The 27541-nt window shown below is 42.2% G+C and overlaps 1 protein-coding gene across 12 annotated transcripts in view; it reads right to left on the bottom strand.

Moving 5' to 3' along the window:
- The window catches only part of THRB (thyroid hormone receptor beta), a 385312-nt gene that overhangs the window by 74278 nt on the left and 283493 nt on the right, over positions 1–27541 (bottom strand). For 11 of the 12 annotated variants that reach the window (XM_019422929.2, XM_019422927.2, XM_019422926.2 and 8 more), the window contains one exon: positions 4066–4326. The exons of the other annotated variant lie outside the window; for it this stretch is intronic. In XM_019422929.2, coding sequence (XP_019278474.1) covers positions 4066–4326 — 261 coding nt within the window. The remainder of the gene's footprint in view (positions 1–4065; positions 4327–27541) is intronic. 12 annotated transcript variants of the gene reach the window in all.

Below are 27541 nucleotides of genomic sequence, written 5' to 3' on the forward strand. Positions count from 1 at the left end.
GTCCACTAGGTGGCAGGACCTCTCCTATACTAAGCGCTTAAGAGTATGCATTCTTAGGCATTTCCTCCTGATTGTTTTTAACAATCACCCAGAGGGCTGGCTAAAAAACACATTCTTGGGCCTCTTTTCAAAGCTTCCAATTCAGCAGTCTGGATTGAGGCCTGAGATTCTGCATTTCTGACAAGCTCCTGGTGTAGTTAGTGCCACTGGTTGGTGCACTTTGAGCACCACCGAATGTATCATCTCAGACTCTGGGAAGGAAGGAGGTGGGCAGGAGTAGGATGTGGTCCTTGTGCCTAAGCAATCAGTTCAGATTGTGACAAAAACTCCAGGGAGGTGTAGTGTGGAGACAGAAGGGTGGCTTGGGGAAGGGAATGGGGTCGCTTGCTTCTGGTTGGAAATAGCTTCTGGTACTAGAGCAGGTTTGAATTGTGGGCTTTGCAGCAGAATGTTAGGTTGCCAGAGTTCTCATTCTAGTTAAATGTGTTACCAATTAATTTCTTTAGAAGGACTGTAGCGGATAGAAACACAGGTATATGCAGATGAAAATGAAACCAGTGTTCAGACCAAAATGAAAACCAAGACATTGAATATGTACCATAAATAAGCGACAAGAAAAACATCAATAATTCTATAAAGCATAATTATTTGAACCGAAGGACCATTTAAAAAATATCTGGTCCATTATAGCTCAATACGTGGTTATACTGCACACGACTGTGACATAGCTGTGGCCATGCATGGCTGACCAGGCAAGTTTGACAATTCCTGACTGGTCCAGTCTCTGTTCGGTGATGTGAATCCACTGATCATGCATTTGAAAGTCAGTGGTAATGTCAAATTGCTAGAAAAGTTTCTAATGCTTACTGTTAGTCTGTATTTGCATCAATAGAGAGTAACGATGACAATTTGTAGAAGGGCACTCATCCACAAACCACCCTTGGAGATGCACTGATCTAGATGGGCTACTTACTGACCTGAGAGACAGGCTTATTGTGTAACTCAAGCAGGCAATTTGTTCTTTTGGCTCTTGCACTGTAGATCCTTAACTTTTTGTATCCTTCGGGACCATTTAGTTCTTGTTAATTCCATTTGGGGTCCTTGAAACGGGGCTCTTTGGATATACTTTCGGTCTTGATGCTATTTTTCATACTCAGACATCAAGGGTAATGTCCTACATATAGCAGGCACTTAATAAACACTGATGGGATAAACGCATGGAATTGTAGCCCAGGACTGAGATATCAAGCATGCTTGGGGGCTGGAAAGAGATAGCCAGGAAATAAATATCCAGCATAAATGGATATTAAAACAGAACTCTCCTCACAGTGATTTTATACAGGTGGCAGACAGGCAGAGCAGAGGAAGAAGAACCAACTCCAAGAAGAAAAGAGCGACTAATCAAGTTGTTTCTCTGGCCTCACAGGTGCCTCCCTAAATAGAGTTGTCCACTGTGAATGAGTAAAATTCAGTTTATACGGTTCATGGGCCATGACAACATTGGCCTTCCTGTGGCATTTTCATGCTCAGCCAAGCCATTGACTCATGTTCATGCCAAGGTGAACCCTGCTGGTTACTGTAGAAACTACCAGAGATTTTTCCTTAGTTGTTTTCCTTTTTTTTTAATTTCTTATTTTTTATTTTTATTTTTTTATTTTTTAATATGAAATTTATTGTCAAATTGGTTTCCATACAACACCCAGTGCTCATCCCAACAGGAGCCCTCCTCAATGCCCATCGCCCACCCTCCCCTCCCTCCCACTCCCCATCAACCCTCAGTTTATTCTCAGTTTTTAAGAGTCTCTTATGGTTTGGCTCCCTCCCTCTTTAACTTTTTTTTTTCCTTCCCCTCCCCCATGGTCTTCTGTTACGTTTGTCAGGATCCACATAAGAGTGAAAAACATATGATATCTGTCTTTCTCTATATGACTTATTTCACTTAGCATAACACTCTCCAGTTCCATCCACGTTGCTAGTAGCTGTTTTCCTTTTAATACTAGAATCTTGGGGAAGGACTTTAATGTAATAATTTAATTATATTTTCTTATTAAATAGTTCTCTGACTTTCAGCAAAGGAGAGCTTAATGAATGCAAAATGGGTTATCAACCCTAATCCCCCCGATACGTCATGCCTTACCCCACACTCATCTGTCCTATTCTCCTTCTCCATACCTTACTAGGCACACAGTGGAGCACAAGGAATTTATGTGATTTAATGGTGCATAGCTAATAATACTGGTCACAGTAATAATGATAGCTGCCATTTAGAGAGCACTTATGAGAGGTACTATGCTAAATGCTTAAATATATTTTCTTATTTAATTCTATCAACAATCACATAAACTTGCTCAAGGACAGAGCGGAAAGGCTGGGATTCTAGCCCAAACTTGTGACTTTAACCACTGTACCATAGTTACCGCCTTGGATCCAAATAGAGACTGTTTCCTTTTGCTTTTAAGGTATAACTACAAACTGAAAACTACAGTATTGGGAACTCTGGGTACCCAAGGCCAAGATTTTTTGTCAATGATGGAGACATAGATGGAGCCTATGAATGAATAAATGAGTGACTGACTGAATGAATGAGTATGGGTACCAACTGTGAATGAATCAAATTAGTTTGTGAGGTTCTTAGATGACGAGGATACTACAATTTCATGTTGGCATTTCACTGTAAACCAAGGAGTGACATGGTTTTGATGCCAGCTCATAAATTCTGAAGTCACACTCTGGTTGCAAATTCTAAGACTAAATCTCAATTATTTCTCACACAAATTTGTGTGACCATGCACACACACAGACACACATTCTTGTCCTATATGCTCTTTCAAAAAAAACCTTATTTTGTTCTTTTTCTAAATACCCATTCAGTTTCTCAAATCCCCAAATAATAGAGAGGCAGTTCAAACACAAATCTTCCCATTCAGAACATGTATAGTTTTGACTACACTCAAATCAGAGCTCATACCACTATTTTATTATTCTTAGATAATTCTATTTTCAGTTGAAACAATGTACACACTCAACTTCCCGGGTCAACTGGTAGTTCTAAGGAGATTATCATGTGTTCTCTGAAAAGCTAAAAGACCAGCCGTTTTTTGATAGAATGATCATGTATTTATCTTCAAGTTAAAACGGTATGTAAAAGTCTTTCATGGCTCATATAGAAGAGCCTTTACAGACTTTCATTAATATATCTTGCTGAGTGATTGCCAGATTTCCAAACACACAATCTAAAACTTAGTCATGAGTCAAAGTCCTTAAAGAAGAACCAAAAGATCTTTTTTCCCCCTACATGCTAAATTGAAAAAGAATGGAAAGTCACATGAACGTGGACATTTAAAAGCACAAATGAATTTACAAAGCACACATTTTGGGGAGCCCTAAGACAATAAAGCGATCAGCACAAAGACATCTGTCAGGGTGGAGGCAACCTGAGGTAAAGACCAGTTAAATCTAATGCAATCAGGAACTTAAGGCCAGTTTAACACTTTTTTTATGAGGTGACAACCTCCTAACACCATAATCTTGCCTTTCAGGAAGATGACACAAGGATTTAATGAGTAAAAGAAAACAACTTAAAACCTCTCTTTTGAGCATGAATTGTCTATTTGGGTTAAAGGTAGTCTTTGAGATCCCATTAGCCATTGGGAAAAGAAACACACACACACACACACACACACACACACACACACACACACACACATGCGCGCGCGCATCAAAGGCAAGTAGTTATAGAACGATAGCAATGTCTATTTCTACTCAGATTCAAAAGCAGAGTTAAAGCCAAAGCTAACAACCCATCTGCTAATTAGAGAAATAAAAATGTCTTCTCCTCAAGTGTCCAACACAACATGAAACTGAAATTAACTGCTTTCCTTTGGGACTCATTTATTTATGTTCAAAAGAAGATTTGGGGATAAAGAAACCCTGCAACGGAACAGTTGGGGAAAACACATGGATGCTGTGCATTGGAATAAATGGAGCTGAGCACACATTTACAACAGAGATTTTTCTCTGCTTGTTGAAGAAACACTTGGTAGGGTCTAATAAAAATCAGGTTACCTTTACATTTCTTCTCTTCTGTTTGGAAGGTCTGGGCACTTGGGACACTCTGATCATTCACATCGTCATGGTCCAGATGGAATATTGAGCTAGTCCAAGTGGCCTGGATGAGATGTGGTGATGTCTGTTCATTTTTCAATGCGCTGCGCCTCTCCGCATGGCTCTTCCTATGTAGGCAGGCTTCAGACATTCCTACTAGCTTCCAGTCGTGTTCTCGGTCTGGACAGTGCTTTGGTTTGTCCCAGGCTGGAAGGCCATTTTCTGGAGGGTTGAAAAACACGAGATGACGAGCTGTTGGCATTGTCAAGATTTTGTTGAGATGCAGTTTTGGAAGGCAAGTTGTTTCTCAATTCTTTGGGGCTGACAGTATTCACATGCACCTCCACTTGACGGCAGTGATAAGATGCAGAATTTGTCAGCCTTGGGCATTTAGCCACCGCAGTTGGATTGCCTGTCGGAGTAATCAACACATTCCCCCTTATTTTTAGTGCCTAGAGAGACATTAGTTCCTCCATGGAAAGGCTGTGCTTTCGCCAGCCAGGCTTCCACAGCAATAGCCCAAGAGCAAGTTTACGCCAATTTATGTTACTACTTAGACGATCGTTTGAGGTCTTGAGGGTCAGGGCTGGCCATGTACACTTTTCAGATCCTTAGGACATAAAACATCCAGGATTCAGCCTTGTTTGACTTTGGTTTCATCACAGGCTGACCTGAGGGGCACCCTTGTTACTTAAGTGGGACATGCTCACGTGGTTCCTCAAAGAGTGACAACTCGGTCCTCCCTACCACCTTCTTCCCTAACAGCCTGATAAAAGGGACTGGATCTTCAAATGGATATTTGTAAATGTAGTCCCAAATAGGCAATGAGATCCAATGAAGGAAAGCAGACAGCGCTTTAGTTGTGGGGCCGATTAGCAGCCCTAATGATAGAATAAGCTCCGGATCTCTTTGGCTGAGGCAGAGGCAGTGAATTACTTATGTATATGGTGTTGTTCTTCCTATTTAATTTATAGGGACTTGAAAATCTACCCTCTAGAAAATAGGAAGAAGGGGAATAACATAATGAAAACTTTCTCACACTGATCTTCCCCGGTGGCAAACTTTACCTCCTTGAATGTCTTTACTGTACATGGATATAAGGTAGTAAAAATGAACAGGCTAATGTATGTATTTGTATATACAAAAAATTAAAAAACATAACCCATCTGGTCATCCATATTTCTAGAAATTCTTAGGCTACTGTCAAAATGAGAAAAATACAATATAGAGTTATACTTTTAAATTGATCATATACAGTGATTGAAAGACTGTAATTTATAAGTGAATTTTCCTTTATGCAGAAATTACCAAAGGAGCAAAGATATCCATATTAGAGAGAAGAGTCCATCCTGATCTGTGCATAGTATTGGGAGGTTTTTTTCTTTTTTTTGATGTTTATTTATTTTTGAGATACAGAGAGGGAGACAGAGTGTGAGCAGGGGAAGGGCAGAGAGAGAGGGAGACACAGAATCCGAAGCAAGCTCCAGGCTCTGAGCTGTCAGCACAGAGCCTGACACGGGGCTCGAACTCACAGACCACGAGATCATGGCCTGAGCCAAAGTCGGACATTTAACCCACCGAGGCTCCCCAGTATTGGGAGTATTAAGTAAGCTGCCTTTCTAACATTTAAAACGACTTTTAAATTATTTAATGCAAGGGTTAAAAATGCTTTAGGTTTTCATAAGCACCCTCTCTAAAGGACTAAACGTCTTCAGTTGTTGTTAGGATGGTTTCTCTAAAAGTGTGACCTACTCTCAGTCACTTTGGAGGCCGCATTTACCCTGTGAGATTTCAGGTTACTATGTGGAAATTCTAACACATGTACACTCTCTTTCTACTCCAGGAGGCGACTGTGAACATTGACAACAAATAATCAACATATGATTTCTTTGTCACAGTAAATGGAAATGCTGTGGCTTGAAATAACAAGGCCAGTAAGCAATAAGTCCTTGCAAAAAAAAAAAAAAAAAATTCTACTGTGACAGCTTTTGGATACAACATTTGATCTTATTCAGAGAAGAGCCCTGAAAATTCACTGTATGCAAACGGCCGTTCTAGGCATTGTGTGAGATCATGAGTCCTTTCTCTTTGGAGATTACGTGGCCTTATTCAATGCATGGTGAATCAAGAAATCTGGACTCAACCACAGCCAGCTACTGTGCAATTACAGGTACCTATTCTCACTATCCATTAAAAGAAAACAACAGATTAAAATCGTGAGAGATTGTATTGCATTCAAATTAAACATATCTATGTAGAATCCATTCAAGTTTATTATCCGCGAGGGTTTGAGGTTTTCATGAGCTAAATATAAAGCTACTGAATACAAGGGTTAATTCTGGGCCTAAAGAGATTGATTTTATTTCTACATACATAAAAAGGCTTCTGACCAATGCATGTTTCTATATGTCTTCTTTGTTTTCAGGGACTCTCTAAATCCTTGGTAAATTGCATCCTGTAAAGCTCCATGTTAAGTAATGCTAAAGTTATCACACTATTTTGTAAAGCCTCCAACATTTGATTTTTCTGCAGAAATTCTTAAAATTTGGTATCAATTTCCCTGATCAAACAGAAATTAAGAAATTCAGCCAAAGTGAGTAGTTACTGCTCCCTAGTGAAGGGAACTAGTGACCACGCTGGGATGAGAGATGCTGAAAGGGACTCCACCCAAGGGGACATTCCTCCTTAAGCACAGCCTATTAAAGCTTGCTCAGCATGTCCCCTGGGCCAGCAAGAGCAGGGATTTCTTCTAAGCAAGGGAGGTTATGTTTGGGGTGAGGCAAGGGATAAGATTGCCATCCATTTTCCTAAGAAAAGAAGTTGAGATGGTTGGGGGAAAGGGCTTCATTCATGGGAGGCATTTGCAGGCTCGTAAATTACTGTCTGTAATTACATTCATGATAATGATATTCAGCCGCTTAATTGGCAAGTTTATTGGTTGGGGCACCTGCTGGGAAACCTGGGGACTGAGAACTCTTGGTTGGGTCATGGGAAAATTTGAGAGGATTCTATTTAAGGAGGATTCTTGATTCTTATCCTTCCATGAACAGGGCAACACATACAAGTCCTATTCCATTCCAAAGGAGGGATAAGATACCCACTACACCGAGCTCCTTAAATTCTGCCCATAAGTTACCTCACGTGTGTTTGCTTGGCAGTGCTGGTGTTCAGGGGTACCCTGCTATTTCTATGTCTAACGCTCGTATCTTTTGGTTCCCCCCAAACTCAAATCAATGAGCCATATCTTCGTAGAGGGACTGAAATAGCAACAGATTAAGTCAACCATTCTCAAACCTTAGTGAGTGACAATCACCTGAGGCACTACTAAAGAACACAGAAGACCAGGCCTATTGAAGTGGGATGGGGCCAGGGCGTTTGTTTATTTGCTAAGTTCTCCAGATGATTCTGATACCCAAAAGAGTTGGAGATCCACAGAGTTCAGAAAACTGAAGGCAGGAAAACAAATTACTGGCAGGTTCCAGGTAAGGACATAGTCTCCATCTCACACCCTGATGTTTTTACACAGCCTTGAAGTAAATTTGCTTTATAATTAAACAATTCATCAACTGTTTTGGGATCAGCTGTGTGAAGCTTTAAAAGTCAGATGTTATGAAAATATTCTCAGTGCCATAATCATCAGGGAAATGCAAATCAAAAGCACAATGAGATATCACCTCACATTTGTCAGAAGGGCTAGAATCAAAAACACAAGGAACAATAAGTGTTGGTGTGGATGTGGAGAAATAGGAACCCTGGGGCACCACTGGTGAGAATTTAAATTGGTGCAGCCACTGTGGAAAACAATATGGAAACTCCTCCAAAATTTAAAAATAGAACTACCCTATGATTCTCTAATTCCACTACTGGGTACTTACCAAACAAAACAGAAACACTGATTTAAAAAGATATATGTATAATATATGACTTACAATAGGCAAGGTAGGGAAGTAACATAAGTGTTCATTGATAGATGAATGGATAAAGAGGTGCTGTACAAACACACACACACATACACACACACACACACACACACACAGAAAAATTACACAACCATAAAAAAGGATGAGATGTTGCCATTTGCAATAATGTAGATGGACCTAAAGAGTATTATGCTAAGTGAAATAGACTGAGAATGAAATACTATCTGATTTCACTTATATGTAGGTAAAATCTAAAAAACAAAATGAATGAACAAACAAAAAGCAGAAGCAGATAGATAAATACAAAGAACAAACTGATGGTTGCCAGAGGAGAGGAGGGTACAGGGTGGGTAAAATGGGTGAAGGGAAGTGGGAGACACAGGCTTCCAGATATGAATGAAGAAGTCATGGGGGTAAAAGGTACAGCACAGGGAATACAGTCAATGGTATAATAATAACGTATGGTGACAGATGGTAGCTACCTGTGGTGAGCACAGCATATTGTATAAACTTGTAAAATCACTATTTGTACACCTGAAACTAATGTAACATTGTGTGTCAACTATATTTCAATAAAAGGTCTGATATTAATTGGATATTATCTTATAGATGGTGGGTGAGGATGTAAATAAGTATTCCCCTGAAAAGTCTGTTGTTCTGGGCATTAATTATCTGGGACATGATGTGAACAATAGTAGCAATACACTAAAAATTTTTTAATGTTTATTTATTTTTGAGAGAGAGAGAGAGAGAGCAAGCAGGGGAGGGGCAGAGAGAAAGGGGGACAGAAGATCCAAAGCAGGCTCTCTGCTGTCAGCAGAGAGCCCAGTGTGGGGTTCGAACCCACAAACCATCAGGTCATGACCTGAGCTGAAGTCAGATGCTTAATCAACTGAGCCACTCAGCTGCCCTGAAATACATTAAAAAAAAATTTTTTTTTGTTAATGTTTTTATTTATTTTTGAGACAGAGACAGAGCATGAGCAGGGGAGGGGCAGAGAGAGAGAGGGAGACACAGAATCTGAAACAGGCTCCAGGCTCTGAGCTGTCAGCACAGAGCCCGACGCGGGGCTCAAACTCACAGACTGTGAGATCATGACCTGAGCTGAAGTCGGACGCTTAACCGACTGAGCCACCCAGGAGCCCCACATTTTTTTTAAAGGAGGATTCTAGGAATGACCATATCTTGTTAGTCACATGCAGTGTGAATCCTTTGCTCTTTAATGGATTCTAGCTAATACCTGGCTTTTAATACTTCATATTCTAGACATCAAGACAATTAACCAATTTAATTTATCCAAGAAGAATTGGAGAAAATAAGTAGATAGGAGCATGTGAACTGCTACTTAAATAACCAGGCACACATTGCCCTGTGTTTCTCAAGAGCGTATAGATCGAGTGGCTGAATTTGTGTTAGATGTCTACAATTCTTGTGACTTTGAATGACACAACACCAGTCTAAAAAGTTAATTTTGTAAAAAGAAACAAACCTAAATTTCATTAATATAACTACCTATAGCCTATCTCAGGAAATTTCATTAAATAGGATCGGAAATAAATCTGTCCATCAAAAAAGGGAGAATTACATGGAAATATTCAAGTATTTCAGGACACAAAATCAAGCTGATACATTAGAAAAGCACTAAGGCAAAGGAAATAGGATTATGACAACGTGGTCAGTGAGGGTCAGCTGAGTAGGCTGGGATTTCATGGCACTCATTATAAGAGTGTTTAGTTTGCATTCAAGGCCATCAGTATTAGGCATTGAGACCCCAACCCATACTCTGTGGTAGGGGAATGTGTATACAGTGTGCTTTGCAAACCCAGGCAGTGTGTTGAATTATCACGTATAGCTCAGGATATTAAGTATGACGTCTCTAATTTCCATTCTAATTTTTTACTCGAGCCCATTAAGTTTTAGCTTTGCCTAATTCTCATACTATGTACATATCAACTGATTTTTATTTGTGGAGTCTGCTAGAATAGGAGACTAATGTTTGGCTGAGCATTTACTAAGGGCCAAGTATGGAACTAGGCATTCTTACTCATCTTCATGAACATCCAGGGAGGTACACAGTGACACTGCTTGATTTAAGAGGAACGTTACATTCAGAGAAGCACTTCATCTGCTCTTTCATACCTTTGTGCTGTTAACAGATAATATTATCATTATTTGCCTTAGTTTGATGAGTAGCCATTAGCCTATTAATAGTTATCATTTTTTTAATAGGAGTAATTTATTTTATTTTTTAAATTTTTTTTTCGAGAGAGAGGACACGAGAGAGGAGCAGAGAGAGGGAGACAGACAGAGAATCCCATGAAGAGCAGAGAGAGGGAGAGAAAGTGGGGCTCACACGAAATGGGGCTTGAACTCACTAAGTGGAGCTTGAACTTACGAACTGTGAGATCATGACCTGAGCTGAAGTCAGATGCTTTACCCACTGAGCCACCCAGGTGCCCTAATAGTTGTCATTTTATTCTTTCAAAGTTCTTTATCAACTATGTTTATTATTCAATTTTCTCAGTTACTCATTTTAATTTTTTTTAATGTTTTTTTAAATTTATTTTTGAGAGAGAGAGAGCAAGAGTTGAGGAGGGGCAGAGAGAGAGGGAGACACAGAATCTGAAGCAGGCTCCAGGCTCTGAGTTGTCAGCACACAGCCCAACATGGGGCTTGAACCCACGGACCCCGAGATCATGACCTGAGCTGAAGTCAGATGCTTAACTGACTGAGCCACCCAGGCGTCCCTCAGTTACTTATTTATATTCACAACTCTGCCTGCTTTCATTCTAAGCCACTACAGCCCACTGTTCACAGAGCAGGCAGAGTGAGCTTTCAAAAATATACATTACTACAGCCAGAAAGACTCCAAGAGATTTACCCTTGTCTATCCCACCGAGCTGCTCCCCTGTGGCGTTGGCCCCTTGCCTTTTGTCTTCTGGCCGTGTGGGCTTTTTCTAACATGTGATGCTTGCTCCCACCAGAGTCAGCTCCTTAATCCTGGAGTGCCCTTTCCAACTCCATACATCACCTCCTCTTGATGTATTGAGAACAATTACTGGGATCACCAACCCCTGCCCCTTTTACATGAAGGTTGGATATTCCCTTTTAAAGAACCTACCAGGGATGCATTTCTCAAGGAAGATAATCGAAAGTAAAACCTAATGGTTTGGGGGTGCCTGGGTGGTTCAGTTTGTTAAGAATCTGACTCTTGATCTCAGCTCAGGTCACGATCTCACGGTTAGTGAGCTCGAGCCCCACATGGGACTCTGCACTGATGGCCTGGAGCTTGCTTGGGATTCTGTCTCTCCCTCTCTCTGCCCTTCCCCCACTCTTTCTCAAAACAAACAAACAAACAAACAAAACCCTAACGGTTGGATCCCCATATGGACCTGGAGGCGACTCTGTTTTAGTGAACAGAGGAGAGAGGGAAGTTGGAAATCTGAGTCCCACTCTTTTAGTGGCTGAAGGGTCCAATTTTGGAAATCACTGCCACTTTCTAAGCCTCAGTTCTTTCCATTTGTAAACTGACCATATAATGTTGCTCATAGGATTTGATCTGTTCTCAGCCTTCAAAGCCTAGATCTATTCAGGTTTTCTTGAACTATCCCATCCACCCTGCAAACTTCATTAACACTTTCCATGTATCTTTCTCTGTCCATGTGCTACTTCATAACTCATGATTTATGGGGAAATAGGTTCTACTTACATAAATGGGTTAGAAAGAAGCTTAGGGCGGAAAGCTGTGACCACAGGGCAAAAGCGCCCGAGGTTAGCTAGCGAGATAGTGTAATGGAATCACGAGTAACTTGTTATATCACCTGCAGGAACTTACTTTCCATCTGAAGCCAATGTACTATTGTATTTTGATCACAAACTCCACTTGCCCCCCACCCCGTTGGTTCTTCAACACACAAATTAATAATTACTATCTGATTGTTTTCTCCACGTTCACGTGTGTAAGATCTTGTTTTCTTCACGTTCACCACGTGGGTAATATCTTGTGAGCTCAATAAATATGGAGATGAAAGGGCAGTTCGGGCTCTTGTCTCCTCCGGGATGTTAGCGGTTTTTTTTTATACTGAATTCTCTGTTTTCTTGCTGGCCAAAGCGAAAACTCCAGACTCCTAGTCTGGGACAATGATTTAATCATTTACTTTTTTAAAAGAATTTGTTGAACACGGTGCCTAGCACGATGCCTTAATTACCATCGTAGCAATCTGGTAACTTTGCAAAGAGAAAACGATTTCCTAGGCACAGACTTCTTGCCTGTTTTCTTATCTAAGTCACTGATAAGTCCCAAGGAGGACTCAAAACTATGAAAACAACTTCAATGTAGATTTTTCTACTGCCAATACCGTCTTCTCCAGACTGCTGAGAAAATGAAAACTGTCTTGCTTTTTAGCGCTGGGGTGCCTGGGTGGCTCGGTCGGTTAAGCGTCTGACTTCGGCTCAGGTCACGATATAACAGTTTGTGGGTTTGAGCCCTGCATCGGGCTCTGTGCTGACAGTTCAGAGCCTGGAGCCCGCTTCAGATTCTGTCTGTTTCTCCCTCACTCACGTTCTGTCTGTCTCTTTCTCTCAAAAAAAAAAAAAAAAAAAAAAGTTGCTTTTTAGAAGTAGGGTATAATAGTGGTTAAGAATCTGCACTCTGCTGATTAAGGTTCAAATTCTGGCTTTGGCATTTATCAGCCGTGTGACTCTGGGCCAATTGCTCTACCTTTTGGATCTCTCTTGAATGTCTATAATCCTTGTCTGTCTCTCCTCCGTAAGGCAAGAACTTACCATGTTTTCCCTGTATTACGGCAATGGGATCCATACTTCCCCTCCCCCCTCTATTGGACTCTGATCAACTTCTCCATCTCTCAGCTCCCACAGCACCAAGCACAGTGCTTTAACACGACAGGACCTGAATGAATATTATTTGGAAATAATTTAACATAATAGAGACAGGTCCAGATACTTCAGAAGCCTAACAGAGCACACAAAGACTTGCATCTAGCCAGGGATCTTCTGCACTGAGCCATCACGAGCTCTGTGTGAGAGCTAGTCAGCCAGAGCTGGTTCGCATCAATGTTCTGCAACAAAAGGTAGCTTGCCCGTAATCAGATGCATGTCAGCCTTTGATTCATTCTGTGCATGGCGAAGACCGAAAGGGAAGCTAGACTCTGCTTGTCCCGGCCCTCAGACTAGGTGAACTTCCTGTTTTTACTTTGGAATTTGCTTAAGACAGGTGTAGCTTGTTTGCTGCCCAGACAAGTGGTGGAGAGCTTCACAAGGGACACCAGAGCACGGCTGCAGGTGTCAGTGCTATCTTATCAGGACCTCTGACCTAGGACTATCGTCTCATCATCTGGGATGGGTGGGCCAGTTACCAGAGGGCAGGCTGCTAGCTTGTTTGCCAGTGTCCTTGGATCCATCTAGGGTGGCTTTGCTTGGTCTGGAAATCTCAACGAGTAGCCTAAGCTGTAGTGCCTGGCTCACCACTTTTTATGAAGGGCTTTGGGGGCAGTGCTTCGTCAGCTGAATCTGTAAGACTTGTGTATTTGGAGTATTTGGGCAAAGGAGGGAGATTTCCCCGAAATGAGAGAAAAGTCAAATTGTTGATGGTTTTTTTTTTCCTGAATTTTTAATGCCTATTTTTGAAGGAGACAGAGTGTGAGTGGGGGAGGGGCAGAGAGAGACACACACACAGAATCCGAAGCAGGCTCCAGGCTTTGAGCTGTCAGCACAGAGCCCGACACAGGGCTTAAACTCCCAAACTGCAAGATGGTGACCTGAGCCGAAGTCGGACGCTCAACCCACTGAGCCCCTCCCAGGCGCCCCCAAATTGTTGACCGTTTTTAAGGGAAATTCACCATTACTCCTTCCAAGAATTGTGAGGAAAGGGTTACGTGACTGCTGAGTCTTATTAGGAAACTGGGTGAGAATCCCTCGGCATTGGTGTTACGATTACACGAGCTAACGTCTGTACAAGGTCTACCATTGAGCAGAAATATAATCAGTTTTTGAAGTGTTGCCTTCCTATTTTACACTGATAACTACAGAGAACAAGTCCATAATTCTCAGTGGGTGGGAAGGAACCTGGAGGCTCCATTCTCCTCCCTCCTCTTAACCCACAAAAACCTTATAAGTCATCCCTTTCCCCTCCTCTGGGACTGCTATTCCAGTCAGTGGGGAGTTCCTCTTCCTTTGAAAAACATTTGTTACTTGTTCTAGTAACGTGTAATCATGTGTTGCTTCTGAGATCCCTCGGTGCATGTTAGCATTCCCAGTATGAGGAATGGCCCTTGACATTGTGACCAGCTATCCTTTGGTATTCTCCACAACTTATACCTGCAAAATGGAGTGGAATATTCTGGTCATTGTAGGACACGAGGGGGCATGGGTTACAGCTTGCGGAATAGTTTCCAGGCCACTGGCTTCTACAGGAATTGTGACTAAGGAGGATTAGAAAGGGAGGAAACCACATTTATTATCTACGGGGTACTTCATGTGTAGGATTATAGTCATAAAATTCACTGAGGACTTACTATATGCCAGGCTACGAGAGTAGGCACCACAAATAAAAATTACTATTAGCTGAGTACCTATGTGCCAGGTAGCATTTCAAGCATTTTTCCTACAGTATCTAACTTGCATTCCGATGCGGAGAGATGGGTATTGTCTGCCACGTTAACCAATGAGGAAATAAACGTGGAGGGAAGTTACCAGATTCCTGTGTTTCTATTCTGAAGGCATTATAGTAATGCAATTATGAGTTCACTTGTTTAGACTGATGAGGTCCTTGATAGTGGGGACCATGGCTTGTTTGATTTGTGCCCCAACATGTAGCAGGGGGCCTGGCACATTAATGAATGCTCATTACCTTGTGTGGAATTGAACTGAACTCATCCGCTCTCTATGGCTCCCTCCTGCTCCTCCACAGGCCAGTGGGGAATACGAAATGAGAGAATCCTTCTCCCCTTTGTGCTTTCTCACCCTCCTCCTGCTTAGCTAAGTGCTATTTCTCATGATCTTTTCTTGATCCCTAGACTGTTTCTTCAGAACTTCTCTTCCTTCACTTCCACCCTTTCCAAGTGCTAGGTGTCTATGGCTATTTCAAGATCTGGAGCAGAGATCAGAAGGGAAAGACTCTGGGGTTTAAGACAATGATGGCCTTTCACTTACACTTTCTTTGAAAAATTTTTAAAGGAAGTGAAATGTTAACATTGTATTCATGTATAGAATGAAAGACACAGGACCATGAAATGTGCTTAAATATTCCAACTAGGGTGTACTCAATCTGGACAATATCTGGTGCTTCACTCCTGAAACTTTATAAATGAGGATCTGCTGAGGCTGTTGCTTAGCCTTTGGTTACATGAAATGCATCCTCAGGAATATCCTCTTGTAGGCAAAGTCTTGCAAAATCAGGCTCTTTGTTCAGATAGGCTGCCTTCCATTGCTATATGGTTTTGTCTTTCATTTACGGAGCACCTGCCTATTGATTTTTGTGTTGAGACTGGACTTCTCTGCCCCTGTGTGCAGGTGAATTGAAGTTTGCTATCACCGTGGGTTTCTCGTGTTTCATTGGCAGGGATTCTCAGTCCATTAAGTGAGTGAGATCTGGGAGCTGCTAAGAGAGGAACAAATCTTTTTCTTATCTGGCTGCTTCTGCTTCTCCAGTTTTCCTGTATATTTCATTAGGCCATCATTATCCAAATGAAAAACAATCATCATAGCTATAGAAACCTCACATAGTTATTCTGAAACTAGAAACTACAATGATAACCTCTTGATAGTGAGTTAAAACCATTAAATTTTCTTAAAGTGTGTTTAGAACCTTTTAAATGGGGTTCACATTAATCCATTTGGAAGTTTAGCTGAAACCAAGTTAAAAACAGCACAACAAAACGAGGTGTGTTCAAAGACCACAGTGGAATCTCCACGTGAAGTTTAACTGCATGGAAACGTGTCGGTGGCCATCTCACAATTATTTTAACCACATAGGAACAAGCCGCCCTCTGGAGCACTGGCAGAGGCCCTAGAGACTTGGAAGGTACTTTCCGGAGGACATAGTGGAATCCTCCCCTAGGAACGGTCATTTGATTTTTCCATAATTCATCCTGGATTTAATCAGAATCCTCAGGTCGGATGACTTAAACTTTGAGGTGTAATTACTCTAAAGGCTACAGAGATTCCATTTAGGATATTAGAAAAGCTACAGCTGTTGCAAAAACATTCCTATTAAAGAGCCACAAATGCACATAAAAGGGAACAGATGTTTACTGCCAGGATTAGATTTCCCCTGTATGAAAGTTCAGATCATAATGTTTATTCTCGTTGCCAGTCCGAACCCACATTGCTGAAAAAAACATAAGGTAGCCTGTAAGGCTTGTCCCCATTTTATGTTTCCAAACTCGAAATACCCCTTCCCAGGGTAGGAAATACCCGTGAATACTTTCTAACTTTGCAAGCTAGGGCTGGGGTATAATTTGTGGATAAAGAACAAACCAAGATTTACAATTTCTCAAATAAAAAGGTAAAATGTGCCTCTTGGGTAATCAGCAAAATAGATGCTGGGGTTAAAGTAGAATAACACATAGAGCTATGGATCCATCCTTCTCTGGGTTTTCATAGAATCTATCATTGTCCATATTTCTGTGAAAATAAGCAACTAGGATCGAGATCAATGTAGATCTTTCCCTTATTTAGGGGGAAGCATTTCAACCTGGAGAACTTTGGTTTTCCCTTTTGTTCAGGGATAGAGGCCCTGCCGTGGTACTTGCCCTTTCCTTACTCTTGGTTATGCTAGCAGGCGAGATGTTTTAGATAGTGAGGACTCCTTGAAAGCAGATGCTTTGGGGATGTTTTCAGGCTCTCTGACCACTGTTAAATACTTAAATCCATTTCATTAAATGAGCCCCAGTGGTATGACACAGCTCTGCAGGGTACGTAATGTTCCCTGGGAGGGTCTGGCTGAGCACCTGTTCTTCCTGAGTGGAAATGGAGGGGAGAATTAAATGGCTTTCTACCTGCCTGTCTTGTGGAAGATAATTTAGCACTGCAGATGGGTCAAACCGCTTGGTGCAAGCTGTTCTACAATGTTTTTTTACAGTGCAGGAAAACCAAGAGAAGTGGGTGGGATTTCTAATGTCTTCCTCACACCTTTTTGGTTTTTCTTAAGCTTTTCAGTTGCTTAAAACAGAGCTGGAGAGGGTGTGGGGCAATGAGGGTCTGCAGGCCCGCCCCTCTCTAGCCTGTGTGCCCCCAATGAGGGCCACGTGTGCCGCCACGACCCTTCCGTCCTCAGGTGGCTTGTGAATATCTGTAAGTGTGACCGAGGATCACACCGCATCTGCATCACCCAGGAGCTCGTTAGAAATGTGGGATTCTGGCCCCAGAATTGATGAATCAGAATCTGCATATTAACAAGATCCTTGTGCGATTCCCAACCACACTGATGTTTGAGACACTGTTCTAGGGGCACGGTCCCCATGTAAAGTACATAGAATTTGTTAAATGTGTGGTTACCCAATTTAAACTTTGGTAAGACTTAATATTTGCTATGTAGAGATAAGGTTTCCTATTCACAAATCAGAGGGGGAAGATATATTTGGTTACAGGCTAGGGAAATTAAAGGGAAGTGTGTCTAATGTCTTTATTTCCTAAATGGTTAGTTGGTAAATGTAGTACACGAGGTGGAAAAATCCAGACCCCAAGATTCCCAGTTATAATTTCACCTTTGTCAGGTTTCTTTTCTAGAGACTGCCAACAAAATAATAAAAGTAATAGCTAACCTACACGCCGGGCACCTCTTCTGAGAATTTTACATTTATTCTTTAACTCGAGGAGATAAATATCCTCATTTTTCAGGTGAGGAAACTGGGGCACAGAGAGGTTAAACAACTTGCCCAAGGTCACACAGTCGTAAAGAATAAAAGTCAGGATCCACACCCAGCCAGCAGGTCTAGCTGACTCAGCCACACTTCCACCTGTTAATGGCAAGCCAGCACCAAATGCTTTAGATGATCACCACAGGCCAAAGAACTCCATTCTGTCCACTAAAATATACACAGTTAGAAGTTTGAAATAAACTAAAGTCAGACTTGTTCAAGGTCCCCCAAATGGGGGAAGAACTAGGATAGGTCTTCTGATTCTTCCTCCCATGATCTTTTAGGTGAAAACATGTTTTTAAGTATACAACAATGATTTATTGCTCAATCTCCATGCTGTTTTGAATTCTGACATTTTCACTCTATACCTCAACCATTAAGAGCTGTTTTTCTAATTAAAAAATTTTTTCCAGCAAATCTACCAAATAAGAGACAGCTGTGCACTAAGGGATTCTGTTTCTCTTGCTGCTGTTGACTGTTCAAAAAGTTCGTGTTTATGATGCTGTGGGCTGTTCCTCCAAGTGGCCAAAAAACATAGAAGGCAAAAACCAAGCAACTAACCAAGCGAAATGACCAAGATAAGGAAGAATTGGTTTGTTTCCTAGCTGCCCGTCTGGAAAGCTAAAAGGCCACCAAATAACCGAGAACTGACAAAAGGGTAATTTCACTTTGAGTTTATGATCTTGAGAGCTAACCCTGGGAGAAGGCCTGCTACCTGCCAGGGGAAGGTACATGCTGTGTTTGATTTACTCCTTACAGTGATGCAGTGGGGGGGCTGGGGTTTATCAGCCCCATTTCACAGATGAGGAATCTGTGGCTGAGAGAACTAAAGATGTTGCCCGCAGTTACAGAACGCGAATGGAAGCTGTTCTCATAACCTCGATGCTACATTCCACCGATAAGGCCAGTACAGGCCAGAGAGGTAGAACCTTGGCCCCCAGTCACAAAGCTGTGCCTGGAATCCTGCTCAGGATGGGCCAAGCTGGCCTGATGACAGGTGAGAAATCCTATGGAATTACTGTGGACCTTCATCTCTTAGCATGAATATTCCTTCGAGAGAGGTTCATCTGCTTTAGGAATCGAAATCTCTCCTCAAAAAGGATGGAGTCAAAAGGCATATTTCTTCTGAAGTGTAGGAAGGACATTATGTTCAAATGAACAGGCTTGTCTGATTTCAGCCATGGAACAACAGTGCTGGAGAACGCTGATGCTTGGGAACTTGAAAGGCATGATTTTGGGGGGAAAAAGTCACAGTTTGAGATACAAACATCTCCAGCTTTATGAAAGTCTGGCTTGTGATACTTTCTGACCAAATAATAACCAAAAGGAGAGAAAATAATGTTCTGTAGGCAATTATCCTGTTTGGCATCTGTCTAGAGGTGACAGCTTCTTGAAGAGACAACAGTTTTACCAAAATGGCAGTGTCACAGCACTCCACAACCTACACATGGGATGTTCTCTTGGGTATTCTCACTGTTACATTTAAGACACTGTGGCTGGCACATTTAAGTGGCAGGTGTCACAAAATGATTCAAACTTGCTACCTCAAGCAAAATGGGCACTTTACTTCCTGCCTTCATTCTAGAAATAAGTTTCCCTGGGAAGATGAGCACAGTGGGAAAGAGGAAGAAGTTGCCGAAGTGAGGAAGCTGTTCTGGAACAAAAATCCCACATGCCTTGCACATGACGGTTGTCTGAGGGTTATTAGGTGGATCCATATATGGACTCAGAAAGAGAGAGCCGGAAGTTACCGCGAGTGCTTAGCGGCTGCCCCTAGGCTGGCGGTCCTCACCTGGGCTTTTTGCTTCCCTGAGGACAGTGGTCAATGTCTGGAGACACTTTCAGCAGTCACAACTTGGGGGAGTGTGCACACTGCCAGCAGCTCGTGGATATAGGCCAGGGATGCCGCTACAGTTTTTACAATCCCAGGATAGCCTTCCGCAGCAAGAATTATCCACCTCTAACGTCGACAGTGCTGAGGCCATGAAACCCTGCCTGCAAAACTGCAAAGTGAGTGCGTTTTCTTGATAGCCTCTGATTCAGGGTGCTCTTACACTGACCCTGCCATTGTCTCCTCCCCACCAATCTGTTCACTGACTCCAGGAGGAGGAAAAGTCTGATTGAATTAATACACGCTAAGGTATGACTGACTGATAGCACTAGCAGGAACACCTGTGTTTTTATTTTTTTGTGGGTGTCAATTTTTGAGAGCACAGGAATGGAGCCCGGAGGGTGGGGCAGAGGGAGACACAGACTCTGAAGCAGGCTCTAGGCTCTGAGCGCTTAGCACATAGCCTGACCTGGGGCTCGAACTCACGAGGCATGAGCTCATGACCTGAGCTGAAGTCAGATGCTTAACTGACAGAACCACCCAGGCACCCTGAAACACCTGTGTTTTAAGTGGCATGAATTTAATCTAAATGTACCTCCAATCTGCGAAATTTTAGCGAGGGTGCCTTAATAACATGGACACTTATGTTTAGTGGATGGGGAAGATGGTGAAATTTATAAAGCACCGCTCACCTTCTAAAGTCATATACACATAAGCAAACCTGTGATGCGATGCCACTGGAATATAGTCATGAATACTTTATTACAAGCAACTATTTGCAGTTAGTATTGATCACCTTTCCAGCAAGGGAAGAAACACTAGAAGAAACTTGCTGTGCCCCCAAACAAACCTTATTTACTTTCTCTTCACGGCTAATATTGACCTGTGGGTTTTGATATGATAGAGCCCATTTTTGTTAGGTATTTGAAATGTCCCTGTTCCCATAAATCCCAGGCTGTCTTCTCTCTGGGCTGCTGTGGATCTATATTTGGAGGGCATGCTGTATAGGCTTATATTTAAAGCTAGTGAAGCAGACGCAACATGAGTAAAATAATTAGCAGTAGGGATGAGCTTCAGAGTCCTTTCTTATTGGAAGGCTTAGAAATGGAAGGTTTTACTTTATGCCAGTGTATGAGTGTATCACTTTATGCCAAAGTGATCCTACCTTGGCAAACTGGGGTGACTCCATGAATTGCTTTACTTTGTTCTCCAGACTCTGTTCTCCTGAACATCAGCCAGGGCCATGTGTGGTAGGTTGATGTGCAGCAATTTGCCGAGTTCCAGGCAAATTAACTGGCTCAACTGGTCTTTATCCAGTGGGCTCAGAGCAGCAAAATTCACAGAATAGTTGGGGCTCGAAGGGACCTTGGAGCTCACACCAGCCCAAAAACCTCTGGACAGTTACAACAAAACCATGCCTGACTGCTGCCCTTCCCCCTCCAAAGTGTGCATGTGATGTGGGCAGCGCTGAGACAGTCCGGGGCGAAACTGGGTGAAGGCAGATGGCCCTCATCCAAATGAAGCAACCTCCTTGTTTCTAGGACTCGCAGGCCCTGTCTTCGGTAGCTCTAACCTGGACTCAGGATTAGGGCAGCTGTTGAGTATTTAGGATGACATCATACCGGCCGATGCATTCAGGTGGCTCCTTGTGTCAAGATAACTGGTTGACTTTGTCAACCAGTGCACCCCTAGGGACTGGCAAACGATAGTATTCTATAGGGCGGGGGCAACTCTGGCAACGTGATGTGATGTGCACAAAGTGGGTGGGGGACAGTGGTGAGAAGCTTTAAGAGTGCCAAACAGACCAGACCCGTAGATGGCAAGAGTTCCTGAGAGAGAAGCGGGGGAAGGAGGGGGTGGTGGTGGTGAAGAGAGAGAGTTGCGGATGAAGTATGGTAAAATTATCACCGGCCCTGGGCCAACCTGTCCCAGGCCCAGGAGCTCCATACTCTGGCCAATTCAACTCCTGTCCTTTTGGCTGGTGCATGTGGAGATCAAAGGCGTTTCTTCAATGAATCTGTGGCACACGGAAAATTCCTGTGAAGGGTTGGGGCCTGATAGGGTCAGGAAGCACAGTGTATTCTTCATCTTGGAAATATTGCATCTTAAAGCAGGTCTCTAGTAATTCAACTTGCTCGGACTGTTAGTTTGAAAGGAGAGGGAATCTACCATGGCTATAACTGCCCCTGCCTGGAAACAATTAGGCTCATCCCAAGCCTGGTCAATATTTCCTGGGCTCCTTTAAGACCAGGGATTGCATAAGAACCATGCGCAAAAGGATCTTTAGGAAATCCTCGTCTGGAAAGTAGGGAACAAGGCAGTTAGATGTATTCTAGAGGCAGGCCAGCAGCAAAAGGATGCTAGAATATTTAGGAATAGATTTTCAGTGGTGTCTCGTTCCTTGAAAACTGTCCATTCATTTAAGATATCCCTTCAGGATGTTTCTGGGTCGCTGCTGGAAAGGACTGGGGGACCCATTTCTGACTCCCACCTATGATTCTTTACTTCTTGGACTGTGGAAAGGGCTGTTCAAGAGAGCTGGATGGCATTTGGTTATGGGATGTATCCGATTCATCCTCTAATGTGTTTGAAGCAAGATAATAGGACAGTTGCATCCCCCCTAAGCCTTCCTGGCAGGAGTGGTGTATTTGGCTTGGAGATAGTGACTGGTAGTAGACAGTGGAGATAGCTACTGGTGGTGGTGACGGTATCTGTCATTTATTACTTGAGGCTCACGATGTTTCAGTCCTACTGCTAAGCATGTGACATGATTTCTTTTTGATCCTTAACACTAATATTGAGATAAATAGTGATCCTTTCCATTTCACAGATGAAGAAAGTGCGTATTGAGAAAGGGAAAACAACTTGCCCTAGGCCACAGCGGAAGAGGCAAAGCCACACTGGATCCTAGGTGGATTTGCCCACAGGCCTGTGCACTCGACCCCTCTATTGCGTTTTAATGGGTCAGCCATACGCATATGGTTTGGGGCAAGATGGTGTATACTTTCCTGGGTTGGAGACCTATTGTCCTCATTATTTGCCTGCTCCCCCCATCCTATTCTGCACTTAAAGAGATAAAAGCAAATAAAGAGAAGCAAAACAAGAACTGAGAGACCAGGAGTCCAGGAGGGCCAGAGGGGGAGGCTTCCCCCCAGGTTGGGTGTCTGGAGAGAGCCTCAGCAAGAAGACGAAGCCCTTGGCCATGACTGTGTGCAGATACTGTCCTCTTCCTTGTCTTGGGGGGCCTTGCACACTCTTCCTGACCTGTCAGCCAGCGGGAGGGGCCGCTATAGCCTTACCACTATGTGCCCTCAGGGACCTGGTCACCTCCCCAGAAGACCCTCCTTCTCTGGCTTGTAAAAGATGCTTTGCAACATAAAGGCCACCAGCCTTTGAAGAGGGCTCTCTGTTTGAGGAAACCTGTTGAAACTGAACAAATATTTGTAGCCCAAATCATTGTATTTTAAGCCCTTTGTAACATGCTTCCTAGAATTCTCACCTTGTCAATTCACTTCCAAACGACAGGAACAAGTGAAACACTTTCCACTTGACCTCTCCATCTCTCATATGCATTATTATTTATTAATGTATTCTATCTGGAATTTTGAGGGATAAACCTGTCTTCATAGCTTAGATGCACAGGGCCAAAAACAAATAACAAATTTGCAGAGTGTGCCGAGGAGGGTCCGAAGCCAGATCACTTCACGTTCATGGAGTGCCTGCTGGTGACAATGACTGTGCACATACTATTTATTGATCTAGACTCAGTGCTCTCCCCTTAATCGCTGCTGTTTCCTTAGAGTATACCCACAAGACTTGTCACACAGGGGCTCTCAATAGATGTTTGCTGACCGATTTAACTAGGTTATTGCTACAACTCCAGGATCCTTTCTGCCATATTTTTAAGCAACTTTTAAGCAACTTGCTCAAATTCACCAGGTTAATAAGTGGAAAACTGGGGATTTGAACCCAAGGACAAATAACTCCAAAGTCTATGTTCTTTTCACTATATCATCATGCAAACTCCAAAAGCATCTAGAAGTGGTGGTCAAAATAGATCATCCTAGCCCTGTCTGGAGATGCTGATATTACCTGGGAAAGGTTTAGAGGACTGTACCAGACATCTTTAAACAAAAAGATGACTTCAGGGGTGCCTGGGTGGCTCAGTCAGTTAAGGGTCCGACTTCAGCTCCGGTCATGATCCCATGGTTCATGGGTTCAAGCCTTGGGTTGGGCTCTCTGCTGACAGCTTGGAGCCTGGAGCTGCTTCAGGTTGTGTTCCCCCCCCCCCCCCCCCCCCCCCGCCTCTCCCCTGCTTGTGCTCTGTCTCTTTCTCTCTCTCTCTCTCTCTCTCAAAAACATTAACAAAAATGACTTCAATATAAAAATCCGGTCTTTCCTGACCTCACCTACTTCCATAATATTTTCATGCATTTGTATAGCCCTTTGTGGCACAGACTCATCATCGAAATCTGTGTGCTCTCTACTTCCTGGGCACATGCTAGGCTGCATTTCTCAGCCTCCCTTCTAGTCACACGTGGCCATGTGACTCAGTTCAAGCCAGTGGAGTGAATAAGAACATTGGGCACCACTTCCAGGCCTGGCCCGGCCCATAAAACAAGTCCATATATCCTTTCATTTTTCTTTTCTCCCTCTCCTGTTGAATAGAGAAAATTATGAAGTCCTAGAAGTGAATGGGCATGTAAGAAGGAAGGAGCCTGGGCCCTCAAATGACCGTGGGGAATGTTATCCATCCACCAACAATGTGTGGCACTGGACTTAACATGAATCAGATATAAAATTTTGTTGTATGAAGTCACTGAGATTTTGGGGTTCTCCTTGTGGTAGTAGAGAGCATCATTTTACACTTCATAGGATTCCAAATCGTTTTTTTAATCTTCTCCTAAAACTTTTACAAATGGAATCAGAGCCGATGGAAGCTCAAAGGAGGAGAGGTGTGAAGAATCATTTATGAGAAGACCTGAGACACCTGCACGGTACATTGCTGCATGGCTGTAAGCACATTACTTTGAGTTCGTGGGCTTTGTTTCCCCACCTGTAATTTCAGGAGGTTGGAACAGATGGTCTGTAAGATTCCTTCTAGTTCTAAACCTCTAAGTCTTTTGAGTTGTTAAAAAATCGGTATTGATGCGTTCAGAAACTGTGATCTCTTGACTGTGAGCTTCTCCAAGGTAAGAACTATTTTTTGTGTTTCTATGTCTAGAGTCTAATATCTTAGATGCTGTAATGTTAAATTTAATTAGAATTTTCTATTGAAAAAACTCAGACTTTGCTAATGTTCTGATTTATGGCAATGATTTCTTGATCTAATTTGGAGCACAGTATCAAATGATTGAAATTCTCATGAATATTTTCATTATGCATTACTGAGTATGGTAGGCTATTTCATATTCATTTACATAGACTTAATCTTTGAAGAATGATTTTATAATAATACTGAAAGACTTTTTTGATTAAAGTTAGTGCCAGCAGTAATTGGTATTCTGATGGCTTCATTTATAGTTCTATTTAGCTAAATAATATAGGAGTATAATTCCTACTTAGAGTTGAGAAAATTGGAGTGCAGAATATTCACTTAACTTGAGGTCCACAAAAGTAGTATTGGGAAAGTATGAACAATCTCTAAAGTTCAGAAAGGCCCAAGGGAGACGATACAATATGAAACAGCCTATGCTACTGTCATGAAAAATCTTATGCCTTCTGGTTTTTCACAATTTTTTTTTTTGTATCTGTGTAGTGTGGGATCATTATTCATTTTATTCTCGTCAACAATATTCTATTACATACGTTTTGATTATTAAAAACACGCAATGAATTCTATTTAATAAATGCTGTTTGGCAGGTAAAATATTTGGAAGCATAGGGTTCAAGGGAGATATGTGTGGGGAAGTCACAAGAGGGTCTTGGCAGAAAAGCGGGAACCACAATTTGATACTATAAATGTGGAAAGAAATATAATGATGGGAAACCCATCTTTGTTTGCTCTTTCTTTGTATTGGCAGCTGCAAGGGTATGTGTCTCCCCCTCTTGTTTTCTGCTGTCACTTCCTCCTTATGTGCTTATGTTCTACATCCTGGGGAACGCGAAGCATGCAGGAAGATACTGTATTAGTATGGTCCCTTGGTCTTGGGTGGCATAGGAACCTATGCCTATTAAGACAATGAAGTAATAATACCAGCAAGTGTTTTAAGATGCTTATTTTATCAAGGATTATAGAAAGGAAGAGCTTGTATTAAAAACTATGTACTTCCTTTTGTGCGAATTGTTTGCTTCAAATGTTATGTTTAGATTATTGCTTCATTAAAAATGTCTTTCCATAAGATAAGGAATGACAGAGGCATTTCTTGTCTCTCCTGTTTTAAAAAAAGAAAGGCCTGTTGTATAGAGAAGTCTTTCAGGAAATCCTAAATAGGATGCTGAATTTGAATGAGACACTAAAGAGAAAACATGAATTATGGGAGTGAGCTAAACAAAGTGATAACACGTAAGCTTACCTGAAAAACAAACAAAACTGAGAACATTTGTTTACATCTGTTTTCTTCCCCCCATTGTAGTTCAGTTAATTATATGGGCCATTTTTCACAATTAACATTAGTGATGCCTATTATGTACCTGGCTCTCCCTCAGAATGTCTATGTTGTGTCCCAATGTGCCACACCCTGTGTCAAATGATTTCTATAAATCTAATACCCTCACCACAATCTTTTGAGAAAAGTTCAGTATTTTCAGCATGGGGATTTTTTTAAGCTCTCCCAGTGAGCAGTCCAGACTGAGCACCATAACCCATAGATACTGCTCACCAGAAAGCTACATTCTTCTGAGGGCCCACATGGAAGTCCGTTAATTTTCTTTAAACAACCACCACCACCACCACCCTCCCAGGAAGAAAGTCCTTTCTTAACCGAATGCACCTTACAACTTTTAAACGACCCACTAAAGAAGAATGTCCAGTAAAGTTCCATTTTTCTTTTTTTATGAAAAATGCTGCCCTAGGAGTGCACTCCTGAAGGACATTGTGATCATTTAAACTGGAGAGGCTGCTACCCTAATGGGCTTTTTAGATAAATGCCAATGATGGCACCCACCAGCCAAATGCATGGTTGCAGGGACGTGGGTCTGTTGTTCATGGGTGACAGTAATGGAGCACACCCAGGTAGTCACTGGGAGTAAAGCATCTTTAACTACATTTCTGTTTGTCATCGCGGCCAGGTTAGGCCTAGATTCACTGGTGACATCTTCTGTGTGTGTGTGTGTGTGTGTGTGTGTGTGTGTGCATTTATTTATTAAAAATGTTTGTTTTTGAGAGAGAATCTGAAGCAGGCTCCAGGCTCTGAGCTGTCAGCGCTGAGCCCAACATGGGGCCGACCCCATGATCCATGAGATCATGACCTGAGGTGAAGTCAGACACTGAACCGACTGTGCCACCCGAGTGCCCCTTAACCGGTGATATTTTAGATGTCTTTTGTAGGTACTCAGATGAAGTGTTAGAATGAATGTTAGAAAATAAACATTTCCCAAAACATTTCCAATATGGAAGACAAAAACCCTCTAGATCAGTGGTTCTTAAACTTGTGTGTATCAGAATCATCTGGAGAGCTCAGAGAATCCAGAAGCTCAGGTATGTGCTGTTAGGTTGGATGGTAGTATAGAGCTTGTTTGGCTTTTTTTTTCTTTTTTAAGCCAAAATTTCCAGTGATGTGGATACCTCACCACCAAGTTGAGAGACAACTGCTCTTTTCTCAACACTAGATGCACATCAGAATCACTTGAGTTAAAGCAAACAAAAA

Source organism: Panthera pardus, unplaced genomic scaffold (assembly GCF_024362965.1).
Source record: "Panthera pardus isolate Hobbes unplaced genomic scaffold, ASM2436296v1 HiC_scaffold_16, whole genome shotgun sequence".
In the NCBI taxonomy this organism is placed as follows: Eukaryota; Metazoa; Chordata; class Mammalia; order Carnivora; family Felidae; genus Panthera; species Panthera pardus.